A 14,989-nucleotide genomic window follows, 5' to 3' on the forward strand; every position below is an offset into this window, starting at 1 on the left:
GTTGTGAACAAGCTGGTACAATTTGTGCCATTTATATACACATTATGGCATATTACAGAATTAAACACCAAAATCCAATAATATGGTGGCTTAGAACATTCTGAGGAGCGTTTTCCTGCTGGAGCACCGCACTGATGTTGGTAGCAATTTGTTAATTCAGTGAGTTGCAGAATGCTACTGAAGTGAAGCAAATTTGAATGCTTTAAAACTGCAGTGATAATTACCACGAAGTTCATCTGCATCCTTGAAGAGCCCTGGGTGCAAACAGTGGTTTGAACAGTCCTTGGTGTGCAGGGAGGGTCTTTCTTGTTCACAAACATCTCATGCATCACTAGAAAAGTCCAGGGGTTTTTGGTTCTGACAGATCCAGGAATTATTTGTTCCTTTTGAGGAAGGAGCACAGCCAAATCCTTGCGGAATCTGGGCATTCCTTTTAACCACAGCAGCCCTACAAGTTTCTGCTGCACCACACCTCACTGCTCAGCTTCAGCACAACAAGAAATGTTGCTCCTAGTGGATTTCAGAAAAAAATTAAAACTCTTGCTCACCTGATTAATGAAAATCAGTTCAGGTATGCAGTGAAATTGGTGAGTCCTCAAGGATATAGCAAATCCTGTTTCCAGGATGACAGTTGCATATAATCCTTTGTTCACAGCCCCTTTCTGCCAGCACTCCTCTCAAACTCTTTCTCTCTGAAAGTGCAATTTCACAGCACTTTCAGCCAATCTAAAGCAGAGCTCTGCTTGTCCTGCTCCTGTTCCCTCTCCCCATCCCACTTACCAAGACTTTTCCTCCTCCTGCCTTCTGTGTGTGTTGACACAGGATCAGACCTGGAGCTGCTGCGAGCTTTGATCCAGCCAAGAACAAATGATTTTTAGACAGATCAACTCTGCACAGGCTGTGTGTGATCAGAACATCATTTTGAGGGGAGGGGGTGTGAACATGGCACATGGGAGCAGAGACAAGGGCAGGAATTCCTCTGTCTCCACTTGGATCTAAACTGCCTTGGACCTGCCCACCTTTCAAAGAGCTTTTGCAAAATTGTTTTTTGCTGCCAGTGCCACCCCAGTCTCTTCTACCATTGATGTGGTCTGTTCTCAGGGGGCATTTGTCCATGCTGGGGTGCAGGCTGATGTTGCAACATCTGTGTTTTAGCATGGACAACCATAATTGCTCCTCAGGACTGTGCTGGATTGGAGGGCTGTGGTTGTACAATACTGGAATGGAGGGAGGGCTTTTGTCCTTCTGGATCTTTCATTCACTGACCCATGTACAGCTTTTAATAGCAGTGTTAAGTGTTTCATGCCTTGGCATTAAATTAAAAGCCACTTAAGGGGTGGTTTTGCACACTCTGATTTTAAAGCTGATGGTATTGCCAAGGGACAGGATGACATTCAGCTATAAAACACTAATCTGTGATTTGGGCTCTTCATCTGTGTCCCTCCCCCTCTGTAAGCTGGGCAACACCTTTGCTTTGGACATCCCTGATAATTCTGACTCTTCTCTTCCATCCCTACTGGGAATTTACCTTTCACTCTCAATGTCTGAGTCCTTACAGACAAAATTCAGCTGTTTTGTATTCACAAACACAACCAACCTGCCACCAACGTGTTTTTCTTCTTTGTTCCTTTATTTGGCAGAAAGCTTCCTTGGTGAGGGCAGGTCTAGAAAATGTTCCAAGTGCTCCAGTTTGGCTGAAAGCCATTTTTGAAGTCTGATACTTCATGAACAATTTGGATGAGAAACACAGCTGGGAATTCCAGCTGACGTGAAATTTTTGTGCATCTGGCCTTGGTTTCTGCTTTTTGTTCCTGGGTGTAAATTCATGGGAGCCACTGTGGAACTAATTCTCAATTATGTCAATGAACATGAGAGGAGATCGAGTCTTTAAGAGTTTAGTGTTGGTAGATACTGAAATATCAAGCATTAAAAATCCCATTTCTGTGTTTCTAGTGCAGGCACATTCTGTACTTTTGAAGAGATTTTTTAAAAATCACTAGATTGTTTCTTTTCCATCATTTTATCTTGACTCAGGACTGGAGAAAAATGGATTTCCAAACAGAGAAATACAAAAATATACCAATGCTGTTTAAAAAATACTTCTAATATTTTTTTTTTCTATTACATAGAGTATCATTTAAAGGGAAGAGGCTCAAATGTAATATAAAGGTTCCACTGACACTTGTTCAGAGGGACCAGCAGTCCCAATTTCCTGTGGCTTTGACACTCACAGGAAACTTGTTCCTCTACAAAGAATTTCAGTAGATCCTTCCAGCCATCCTGTCCTCTCAGATGCAGTTAGAGCATATATTGCAGACTCTTTTTTTTGGGGCAATTTTCAGCCAAGAATGACTACAAATCCCTGCTGGTGTTCATGTAGTTTCATGTTTGCACTCTCTGGCAGTTGCAATCCAGTTTCTTGTTTATTTTTCTGGGTTTCTTTTTCAGAAAAAATGCGTAGAAATTGATCATGGAATGGTGTGGGTTGGAAGGGACCTTGAGGATCACCCATTTTCAACCCACCCTGGCTGTGCCTTGGTGGGTGCTTAGTCCACACCATCGAGCTGATTACAGAATCTGGGATAACTTCTGGCCAGTCAGGTGTGCTTTTCTGGTGATTAACATTATTTGCAGGCAGCACAAGGCCTGCAGAATGACTGAAAGCTGTTTCCAAAGAGGCATCACATTTCCAGGAGCCATAAGTGCATGGGCTATTATAGAGAGTTTTTGCTTAAAGCCTTTCTGCTGTTTTTAGAAAGGTTTTTGTATGAATGTCATGGTCAGCAGGAGCAGAGTTTCAAAGTGGTAAAACCTTTAAAGTATTATCTCTGTGTTGCCTTCTAAAGCTGTGAGTTGGGAAAGAAGTTGCAACTTTACCCATGAATTTGTGTGGTTTTGTGGGTGAAGCCAGTGACCCAGATAGGATTCATCCATTGCACCAGGTGATTCTCTGGGTGTCGTTTTCACTTTGGAGCTGGTAAATAAAGTGTCTGAAACTCTGACAGTTTTATGCCCTTGACAATCTCTAAATCAAAAATGGCTGAATCGATGTAAGGATTTAGTGAGGAAAAAAATTGCAGCTGGGCTGACATCCCCTGAACCAAATTTCTCCCCAAGCGATTTCAAATGTGTGAGTTATGGACCTCTAAAACGAAAACTCTGACACATCTTGAACTATAGCAGGACAAGGGCTACCTCTGTAATGTACAGAAACATTGTGTTTTCCCTTCCTGCAGTTAGTACTTTGTAACTGAAGTTTTGGAGGTGTTTCTGTCTTATACACGTGATTTTTTTCATGCCAAATTTTAATTTTTTGGGTTTTCTTTTTAAAGTCAGAATTCTGCAACTTTGCTCACGCAGTGCATTCCATCAGAAAACGCTGAGTCATTTTATAAAATATGTAACATTTTCCTTTTAAAAAATGGAGAAACTAATGCATGGGGAAGAAAAAGGTTCTGACATCACTCCCGATATTGTTTTACACTGTCTCACTTCTGCAATAATAAAGGAATATGCCCTTCTATTGGATGTGTTGCCTTGGGAGCTGCTGAGGGATGGCAACGAATGTGCTGAGCAGCGATGGCTGGTGGCTGTTGAGCATTCTATGAAGTGTCTCATGGGACAGAGGTGTTTTCATTGTGGCAGTCCTGGGGTCCCTGGGGGCTGTGGCCCCGTGGCACAGAGAACTGGGAAGGTGCAGAGTGTGTTCCTCGAGGAGTTTTTCTGCTGATGGTAACAGAGAAGCAGCTGGTGCTTCATCTGCCTCCCAAAACAAAGCACCCACGAGCGTGTGTGATCTGTCAACAAACACCATCCCGCTCTGAAGCGTGCATACACTGTTATCCAAAAAAACAGCTACAAGAAAGAAAAGCCTTTAACTTCACTTGATGTTCTGCAGAGCGGCCCAGGGTGGGCTCTCCTGCCCCTCAAAGGGCTCTTTTATCCCAACCACTGCCCGTGGTTCTTTCTGCCTCGTGGGAATCCCTTTGTACTCTGATTTTTGAAACTGATAAGTTTCCTCTGATCTGGCATCAGAGTGTTTCAGCAAAAATAGCTTCCTTTTCCTTCCACAGCCTGAAACTTGGAATCTGCTATAGATTTTGGGGAAGTTAAAAATATAAAGTCCATCACTGAAGGTTTTCTTCTAAGGCTTGCTTCTGAGAACACATACATATATATATATATATTAAATAAATAAATGAAACTTCTTCTGAGCAACATGGACCTAGTACAAGATCCTTAATATTTCCACCTTTTCAGCCTACCAGAAAATGTCTCACAGGGGCAATGTCAGCCCTGCTGGGCCTTGTGGTCCTTAATGTGTATTAATGACCTGCCTGCTTTGCACAGCAATGGCAACCTGTGGGCCCTTTTTGGGTTTTTTTCTCATTATTTTCTTAGGTAAGAAATGTTTTAAAAAGCTCTTACTGCGCTTAGAATACAAAAAAGACAACTTAGTCACCACTGGAGAATATTTGCAGCCTCCAGAGCACTGTGGATTGTTGCTATAAAATTACTGCAGCACTTGGAGGTGATGCTGTTACATTCAAAATTTGCAAAAATAAGCATTTACTATAGACTTTCTACAGTATTAATAGAAAATTCATATAATGAAAAGTGTTCTCTGTTTCCTTGACTGAAATCAACACTCTCATCTTTTCTTTGTGTAGGGCTTTTTTTTTCTTTTAAATCTCTTTATCAACTCTTTGTTCTGCAGGTTCAGTTTAGGGATGTTCTGTTTTACTGTGCAGACCTGTCTCAACTCGTTTCCCTTCAGCTTCCACATCCATGGTCTTCACTACAATTTATGGAGCTTACTTAGGACTGGAAATTTTAAAAGGTCCATAATTTTCACTGCCATCTATTTTATATGTTGTTTAGTGTCTGGCAATGACCTTGATCCCCAAAAAGTCTGAAAGGCCCATCAAGACCTGTTCAGCCACATCCTCCATGGAATCAGTGCTCTGCTGGGAAGATCAGAGAGGTTTCTTTCCACAGTGCAATGCAGAACTTACTTCTCTGGCCTAATTTTCTTTGTGTCATTTCTTCATGCACAAACATAAATATGCAGCACATCAAGTCCTGAGTGAGCAAAGAACTGAAACATCTATAAATAAATCAGGCTGCTTCTTCTGAAGGGGGAAAAAAAAAAAAAGAAAAGAGTGAATGAAACCTAATTTTCTATTTGAAGTAGTCGGGGTATGAGATACTTGGGGCTGTGGTGCCTGTCGAGTGTTTGACAGCGTCTGTGGCTGTAACTCGTACACAGAACTTGCAAGGGATCTGTTTAAAAAAGATTAAAGGAAATAGCTCTTTATACAGTGGGTTGTGAGCTTATGCAATGAGTTGCCACAGCAGCCTGTGGGAGTAGATAGTGTCAGTAGGTTAAAAAGGGGTGAAGGTGTCTTTGTGGATGTTAAATCTGCGAATAGACACTGAAGGGAAGAGCTGCCCAGGGACCCCCTGGCACCCTTCAGCCCCTGACTGTGGATTCCAGGGTGAGGGAATTGGGCTACACCCACCCTTTGTGGCAGGAGAACATGCTCAGTGCTGGGGAGTTATTCCAGGGGCCTTGCCTGAGCTCCCCTGGGTTTCAGCACCTGCAGATCTCCAAAGTGAAGCCCAGCCATGCAGCCCTTCTCTTCCCCCCTTCTCCACACTCCTCCCATGGCTCGCAGGCACAGCCTTGCACACGCATGCTGCATCTTCCAGGTCAGGCTCTGGCCTCTCTCTCATTCCCTGTTGGTTTCCTTTAAAGTCCTGATTCGCCTCCATTTAATCTCCAGAGAGCTGCATAGAAAGCAATGCTCAATTCTCATCAGTGTTTAGTCCCTTCTAACACTGCTGTGGCTGAGGGCCCACGTCAGGCAACATGTTGTGATTAATTACTACAAAGGGTTACTCATGGAAAAGTCTGGTCTAAGTGCAGAGCAGCAGATGAGGTTAAAACACTTTTGTTCTTTGACTTTGTTCTTGTTTCTCTGTCTTCATTTCCATGGCATTTTGCCTCCATTGAGACTTACTTAATATGCATCAGTTCCTGCGAGTTATTATCAAGACTATTTTTCATTCTCTTATATTACTACTTGATACTTTTGTATTGTGGCAGGAAGATTGAACAGGGTATTATTGCTCTCATGTGTTTTTTCTGGAATGGATCTTATCACAGGATCCAGTGAAGTCCCATCAGGTACAAGGAGACTTGGCTGGGTTTTCTCTTTACAAATAACTAGGCATATAAAAAATAGTACTAACTGGAAAATGTGTTTAACAGCATGTGTGCTTCCACTGCTGTGCTGACACACATTGTAAAAGAGGTTATATGTCTTTATTTTTATATATATTTAGATATATATATAACCTACTTTGTATTCCTTCTAACTTTTCCCTTGTACAGGTTGGTGTGCTGGGTGATGAAGAAGAATGGGTGACTCTTCACGAGGTGGAGAATGAACCTGATGCTCAGATGCTGGAGGTACCAAACCTCACTCCTTACACTCATTACAGGTAAGAACAGCAGATTCTGCAACATGGAAAAAAAAAATTAGTAAATAGCAGCATGAAAAAGCTTTCCTAATCAGAAACATCTGATGGGTTTTAGAATCTGAACGAAAGGGAAAAGCTTTGCTGTTTTCATAGGTTATACTTAAAATTACCAATCTGATATTGTCAATTGTAATTCACGTAAAATCCAGTTGATAACATTAAGAAGGAAATTTAAGTGCTCAATGAGATGCTTTTAAAAGTAACTGCTATCCTGTGACTTCTCTCCCTGAAGAGAGCACCAGTGGAACATCAGCCAGTGACAAATCAATCGCAGTTAAACTGGTGCAAACCTGTAATTACATATTTGCATCAGCTTAAACATCTCTTTATTGATTTAACTTAATTTAGTAACATCAGTTAGATGAAACCTTTGTTTATAGGAATTTACCAAGTTCAGCTTAATAGATATAAGCAATGCCTAAACTGATTGAGGTGACTCTGCATTGTGGGTGCACCCCAGTTAAACGAGATTGATTTTTAAATCAATCCAATCCAAGTGATGCTTTGGTATAGACAAGACTGGAGAATTTGAGGTGCTCAGCCCTAATGAAAAATACTTTCATGATCCAGCTTGCTAATGTAGAGGCTAGTGGAAAGGAAATCCAGTGCAAGTGTTAAATCAGCACTCTAGAAACTTGTCCATTTTGTGCTGGCTGAAGGGGCTATTAACTAACCCATGTGCTGTTGTAAGCCAGGAGTAGGTGCAACCAAGGAGAGCTCATGTAATTTCCAACTGACTCAGTGCTGGCATGTAATTTTCCTCCCTTGGTCACAAACCTAGGAATATATTGAATTTCTCACTAACTCTCCACTGAAGTGTTTTAAACCTCATCTTCCAGAGCTAAACGTTTTACTAAAAGGTCTTTGAAAATTTTTTTGAACTTAAGTAGAGATTTCTGGTGCAGAGGTTTAGGAAAATTATCTACAGGTTAAGAGGATTTCACTGTCTTCATAAAGAGAGATCCTAAAAGCTGAAAAGGCAGGGGTGAGCAGGAAAGTGCAGCTTGTACCACAGTTCAGCCTTCACTATCCATGAAGAATAAGAAAAACTTGCACATCCAGACAGGTGCATGGAGAAACATCTTTGGGATAGCAAAAAATTAAGAATATGAGAAATTTGGGGTGATTGTTTTATCCCTTATTTTAAACTTTTTTGGTTTATTTTATTCTTGCATCTCATTTGCCTCTTGTTTTCATTAAATTCTGGCCTCACTTTCACACATCCACTTGCCCTTTGACATTTTTCGTTTCAAGGCAACTCCTTGAATTTTGCCTGTTTTTTGTCTCTCCTGCATGCACAGATAGGAACTTTTTCGGTTTTGCTTCAGTGTTGACCAATTTTATACAAATTTTTGAAACCTAGAAAGCTGATGCCAAATGAATTTGTTGTCCCCTGATCAGCTTCAGTCATTGCTCACTGAGGAAATGCATGGTGAGAGCTGATTATCAGAGCACATCTTTACAGGCCATTCTTCTTTCCTGTATTTTGGGCCAGTGTTTGAGGGTGAAATCAGGACAGTATTCCTTTCATATGTTTCCTTCAGTGCACTTTGGAGAGAGATCAGAGCAGGTAAATAAACACTGCTGTGTTGACTGGCTCATTCTTTTCCCAAGCTCAGTGATTAGGTCCAAAAATTAAGGGTTTAATATGAGCAGATCACCTCTTTATGTGCAAGTGCTGGGTGCTTCCAGTTGCTTGTGATGGGTGAGAGTATCTGAAATATACAGCACATCTTAATTATGTGGTGCTCCTTGTAAAAAAAGATTTCCCTAAATCTTTTGTGACCCAATAAGGACTTCTATTGTAGAAGAGATGGTTTCAAGCAGACAGGGTATTTTTTAAAGATGCATATCCATATTAAATAACTTAATCTTTCTTGTGCAGGAAGGCTGAAAATGCGGCACAGGGATAAATCAGCCTCTTTCAACATGTAATTGAGGGGAAATGTTATCACCAGTATATTTTTTATATTGACAGGGAATGAGACTATTCAAAGTTTGATATTTTAATACCTTTCTGAATGTATTGTATAAGCATCACCAGAGAAAATCACTTACTGCCAGCATAAGCTCATCAGGCTTGGTATAATTAACATAAATTTCTCACACAAATACCTAAGTTTCTAATAGACCCTAAGCTAATCTCATTTTCATTTTTAAATACCTGAGAGGATCTGAAAGCAGTTACCATCAAGCATTCAGCAGTGAATACAAAGGGGACCCGCGTGCGGCGACCTTTGCGGAACGTTGAGAAAGCCGCTAATTCGTATTTTTCCACCCGTCCTCCCTCCCTGGGGAAGCGAGGGAGCGTTCCCCGAGCCCTGACAGCGGCACTCACTGCCTCTTTTCCCCCCTTGCTCCAGGTTCCGGATGCAGCAGGTGAACGTGGTGGGCCCCAGCCCGCTGAGCCAACCCTCGCGGGTCATCCAGACCCTGCAGGCCCCGCCGGACGTGGCCCCCAGCAGCGTCACCGTGCGCACGGCCAGCGAGACCAGCCTGTGGCTGCGATGGGTGGTGAGCAGCCCGAGGGACGTGGGGATGGGGATGGGGCTGCTCCCCCGGGGCCCGGGCAGCCCTCCCGAAGTGCCTCCTCCTCCTCCTCATGGCGCTCAGCGCGCAGGAGCAACGGCCAAATTGTTTCCTTTTCCAGACTAGTCGGAAATCTGAGCCTTGCCTTAAGTGCCTTATTAATCAAATAAATTGCCTACTGCCACTGTTTCTGCCACTTCATCAGGGGAATGTGGCTGTGTGTAAAAGCTTGGCTTTGAGGAGCTCCAGGACCACAGTCTGGGTCAGTGCGAGGGGCAGGAACGGGGCGCTCGAGCCAATTTGCTGCATTCCAGGGCTCGGTTGTTTGCCCTGTACAAAACGGTCACCAGAAGGTGCACCCCAGCCATGGGCAGCATCCTGTGGTTCTCAGAGCTGTGGTGCAGCAGCAGCAGCAAGGCTGGCTCTCCTGTGGGAAGATTAGATCTAGCTGAATCGGTGTGGAATTATGCGCTAAAATGCAGAGATAAACGATTAATTGCGAAGATGCAGCAATTGCTGACATCACTGTGCCCCTTTGCCCATCTCAGTTACCTGCAGAGTTGCCACATTGGGATTTACTTGGCAATTAACCTGCTCCAGAATGGTTTTTCTTCACCCCTGTTAGGCAGAGTTTTCCACAGGGGTTACTGTGGTGTGAAGTTGATGAAGCACAGGTTTCCTTTTGCCCAAATGTTAGCTTTTCCATGCATAAACTCATTATGGCTGGAAGTCAAAATCAGGCTGAGGACAAGAGGACTTTTCTCCTGTTGGAAAGGAATAATTCCAGTTTCTCAACAGGACACTGCACTTAATGCTGAACCTTGCCAGACCAAAACCTGAAGCTTGAAGGTATCACCTCACTACCCACAGAAGAGCCATTGCAGTTCCTTTGAGAGGCCCCACACAACTCTGTCATGGCTTTTCTGTGTGAATATCATGCCCATGTTGGTACTGTATCCAGACTTACATATTTTCCATCAAAATTAACTCCAGGTTGCTTTAAGAGCCTTTAAAATGTTAAGATTGTGCTAACTGAAAGCCTATTTTCCTTGAGTCAGACTGTAGGGTTCAGGAGAAGCAACAGCCACAGCTAAAGATGACCTGATAAACGCTTTTCACGGTTAATAACATCAATATTTGAAAGTGTTTAATGTCTTTTATTTCAAGACCTGCAGGTGAATCTGTTTTCCCCTGGGAGCTGGGGATTCCTCCCTTCCTGCAGGATGAGGGTCACGCTTCTAGCCCTGCGTGCCTGCGGGGTAGAGTCTTCTAAGCTGTGAAATGTTAATGTGTATCCAGCTTTCCCAGTGAATCAGAACTGAATCTCAGCCATCCGTGGCATAGTGTAGTTAGTTTTACCGCAGAAAAACTCCAAACTTCATGAAGTAGGCTAATTATTTCATATTTTAATCTCTGAAATTGCTTGGGGAGTTAGAATACTAGAATGAATCTCTACTGATAAATGAGTAGGCAGAGAGTCAGTAAAAAAAAAGCAAAAAATGTACGATAAATGAATTTGTCACATGCTTCAGCAATTTATCATTCATTTCCATAATTAATCACAAAGCTCTGATATACATTGTATTCATATAATCTCTGTTGATACACCCACAGCAAAGGGCTTGGTTTTGTGAGCAAACCTACTTGGCTCAAAATTAAGGTAAAAAATCAAAAGGAAAACTCCAAGCAGCACACGGAAACGTAGAGATCACAAATCATAAACCAGAAAAATCAACCTCTCGATCATTTTTGCCTTGCTATGGCCCGTACACGGGTTCAGGCAGCCGTGCAGGGCCCTGGCCGTGTGTGCTGACGGGAGCGTTGTGTTTTCCTGTCGCTCGCCAGCCGCTGCCTGACACGCAGTACAACGGGAACCCCGAGTCCGTGGGGTACAGGATCAGGGCGTGGCGCGCGGACCTGCCGGCCCCAGCCCTGCTGAAGGTGCTCGCCGACCGCCTGGCGCGGGAGTGCACGCTGGAGGAGCTGCAGGAGTGGACGGAGTACGAGCTGCAGATCCAGGCCTTCAACGCCATCGGGGCAGGGCCCTGGAGCGAGGCCGTCAGAGGCCGGACGCGCGAGTCGGGTGAGTCCAAGCACAGAAAACCCAGGAAATTCACCACTTTCTGCCCTTTTGTTCAGATTTTAATTTTTAAGTTTGGTGTTTCGATGTTGGGTGGGGCTTTTTTTTGCTTGCTGAGCCGTGAAATCTGAAATTAAATTAAAAAAAAACTATCTTGAGATGCGCTGCAGGCAAAAAGACATACAGACATTTGAAGGGTTGTTTCTTTTTTTTTATTCCTACCTTGCTTTCATGCACAAACCTTCAGGTTTTTTATTTAAAGCAAACAGAACAACCTCTCCCCATTTCTGCCCCAGTGTGGACAGCACGAAGAGAAGCTTGTATAGAGACTTTTCTGGCTGAGATGCTCTCTCATGCTTCCTCTTCCTCCCCAGTACTCCATTTACCCTAATCCTCCCCTTTTCCCCATCTACTTCTAGCCTGAGGCACATTCTCTCACAGCTGTTGTTACCTGAAATTTCATTTCAAGCACCAAATAATTCTAAAAGGGCACAAGTCACATTAGAGAGCTGATTACACAGAGGGAAATAAAATAATTATCTAGGCTTCTGATGGCACGTTTTCAAACCTGCCTTCCAAAATTGTGTGTACAAGGCTGTGTAGACATAACCTGCTCACAGACCTGGAGCAGCAGGGCTGTATTGTTGAGCTGAATTGTCCAGGCAAGCACAGAGACTTCAAATATCAGAAGGAAGCTGTCACTCTGAGGCAACAGTAAATTACTGTTAGCTCAGGAGAACAGTGAAGGCAGATGTTGAAAAGATGCTCTCTAGCTGTTAACTTCCCCAAAACTTATTTCCACACCTACCCTACATGCACCTGGGAAATGAAAAGTTACGTTGCAAGTTAGCAACAAAGTGGGTGACATGTGCGGTTTAAAAGTTTAATAATAAATCTATTTGTGACACTTCTTTGTGCAAGGTTCAATGCTGACTTTTTTTCCTGGTTTTTTTTTTTTTTTTTTGCAATTTTTCATCGTTAAAGAAGTTTTGGAATTTAATCCTGTGCATGCCTGATGTGTGCATGTCTGTGCCCTGTGTACCACGCAGTGTTCCTTGGTGGGAAGCGAGACCAGGCACAGCAGGGCTTGGTCTGCTGGTTCAGATAACTCTGCTTTGAACTAGCCAGGGAGAAAGCTAAACAAAGTCATCCCCCTCCATTGAAGTGTTGCTCTTTGGGAAGGAGTAATTGGAAAGCGATTGCCAGAGGTATTTTAAAGAAGGCTTGTGCTGGAGTTAGAGATAGCACAACCCAGACAAAGCAGTTCTGTGTCGTAATAAAAAGATATCGCAGCCTCCACTTTCGCCTCTCCGCTGCTCTTCAAACACTTCTTTTGAAATGTAGTAAATACTAAGATTAAGTCATTTCATAAAACCTTAGGATTGCAGCACTCTTGCTCGGCATCTAAAGATCAGAGGTTATGCGTGGATCTGGCATTTTCTCTGGGAGTATTAAGGGAAGGTTGACTTGAAACTGATTGTGGGAGGCACACAGAACCCGGGATCAAAATAACACAAAGCTGTGATCTAGGCCGTAAGGACTCGTTTGGGTTTTTCCATGTGTTTGCTTTGATACTGACATCTGATTTCTTGCACAGAGCAAGTCGGGGCTCAGACTTTTGGCTGTATCTTCCTAGATTTAGAATACACAAGATGTGCTGGCTTAGCAGCAAACTGTATGAAAGCACTTCAGGGAATCTGGAATTAACCTGTATGCACAGTCAAATGGGGTTAAAATGCAAATAAAAGATATTTAAAGCCAGAGCAAAAGGTCAAAGCACTTTTAGGTCTGTCTTTGGAACTATAAGAAAAATTCTATTTATCCCTTATGTTCTCCAAGCACTTCAAAATATTTCTTTTTCCGTTTTTTAGATACAGAGTCTTAGGGAAGTTGGTTTGCTGGTGCTGGGGGTTGTAAACGTGCCACACTGCTGGCCAGAGGTGCCTTGGCCAGGATCATGTGGTGCTTCATTGGCACAACTCCTGGTTCCATGTTTTATGCCATCCAAGGAGATAAGGAGTGGAGCCCAGGCACTAAACCAGGTCATGGTATCTGATGGCAGTGCAACCACTGGAGCCCTAAGTCTTTATTGAAAATAAAGCTCTGTTTGAGCATTTGTTTGCTTTAGCTTGTGCAATCACAGCACTGATAGCTGAGCACAAATGCCAACAACAATAGTGGGGCATGTCATTACAAGTACTCACTGGTTTCTGAAGCTCTTGAATATATAGAACAAATCAAAACCAAAGAAACTATGAGGGAATAAATAATGCTGTAGGTTTGGGTAACACTGGCTTGAAAAACAGTTGGGAATTCCTAAAATGAGAATCTGGAATAGGGTTGCAAGCAGCTGAAGGCAGAGGGAGATGAATTGGGATTTTTAAACAGGACAGGTTCTATCAATCCAAAATGTTTTTGTAATGTTAGAAATTAAATAGCTCATTAAATTTTACAGTGTAAAATAACTGCAGAGTAACAAGCTCAGTTTCCACTCAATAAATTGACAACGATGGTAGGTCCAATATAGAGAAAGCAAGAAATTGCAGAGGCATCTGATGCATGAGAACAACCTTGGCAGGGCTGCTTCCTCTTAGATGCAGACCCTGTTGCTTTCAAAAAAATTCATCTCAGATACACCTAACCCAGTGCCTTAATGGATTCTGTGCTCTTAATACTCAGCTACATGAATGTGTACACTTGTCTTACAGGATGAGCTACTGTAGGAGCATGGTCACACATCCATGGCAAGGATCAATCTCCCAGAGCTTGGGAGTCTGACCTTCACAGAGCAGTTACTGTGCTGTGATGGAGCATCTCTTGATAATTCACATGTGGTCCAGTGTCACTGTGGGAATTTGTCAGTTTGTACAAGCTGAGGATTTGGCCTGCAGTACCTAATTTTATAGGCAAAGTGGATGTGTGCTGCAGCTATGCTACTTTTGCTGTGAACCTTGCTGGAAAGTTGCCCTTCTTAGCAGACATCAGATGTACAAAGTGCCACTTTAATTTTTGCTTTCAAAAAGAGTGAGGGATGTGCAGCTAAAGTGAGCTGCAAAAATGCAGAGAACTGCATTCCACTCTCTAGCTTTCCTAGAAAGCCAGAATACAGACTAGTTTATTAAAAGCTCCTTTTGGCCCAGTTAGAGACATAAAACGATATAATTTGCTGTACATCAGATGTGGCTGTGTCAGATGTAGAAAGAAGGTGCATGATTTTAGATGCCAAAGTGGATAACCTTAAAAACTTGAGCTGTTATTGACGCTCCAGTGCAAAGTGCCAGTAACTCTGTGATTTCCTACGTTTGATCTTCTGAAGTGCTCCATGCTGGCACTTTGCTGGATTAGCTCATCGTTTAGTTTCCGTGTTTCTGGTTCATTTTGTTCATGCTCTGGGATTTTTTCGGACACTGTTGCTTGGCTTCTGTGCTGCTCTTGCAGGTTACAAATGAGAACTCAGCTTTTTGGAGCTTATAACAAAGTCTTCAGTGCAACAGTTTTAGGAAGCCAGCATTAGAGAAGGGAGCTTGCAGAGGAAAGAGGGATTATGTGCCTCACTCACTAATTAGTCTTAGCAAACTATAATTTCTTCAAATCACAGCTTCCTGAGAGAGGAGATGGGTCAGAGAAATGAAGGTTACCTTTCAATTCATTCTTAAAGGGTCGATCAATGTCTGTTACTTGATAAAAGGCTGGCAACAATAAGATCCATAAAATCACTTGCAGTTTCTGAATTCATATTAGAATCAAATTCTCGACGCTGAGGTGAGGACTGAAGATTTAAAGCTTGCTCAATGAACACAAGGATTTTTACCATTCAGGCATTGGACTCAGATT

The 14,989-nt window shown here is 42.8% G+C and overlaps 1 protein-coding gene across 1 annotated transcript in view; it reads left to right on the top strand.

Moving 5' to 3' along the window:
• Positions 1 to 14,989, top strand: part of SDK1 (sidekick cell adhesion molecule 1) — a 383,954-nt gene that overhangs the window by 290,437 nt on the left and 78,528 nt on the right. Inside the window, exons 23-25 of the mRNA XM_053992256.1 lie at positions 6,398 to 6,507; positions 8,910 to 9,060; positions 10,921 to 11,158. Coding sequence (XP_053848231.1) covers positions 6,398 to 6,507; positions 8,910 to 9,060; positions 10,921 to 11,158 — 499 coding nt within the window. The remainder of the gene's footprint in view (positions 1 to 6,397; positions 6,508 to 8,909; positions 9,061 to 10,920; positions 11,159 to 14,989) is intronic.

This window comes from Vidua macroura, chromosome 16 (assembly GCF_024509145.1).
Source record: "Vidua macroura isolate BioBank_ID:100142 chromosome 16, ASM2450914v1, whole genome shotgun sequence".
Classification (NCBI taxonomy): Eukaryota; Metazoa; Chordata; class Aves; order Passeriformes; family Viduidae; genus Vidua; species Vidua macroura.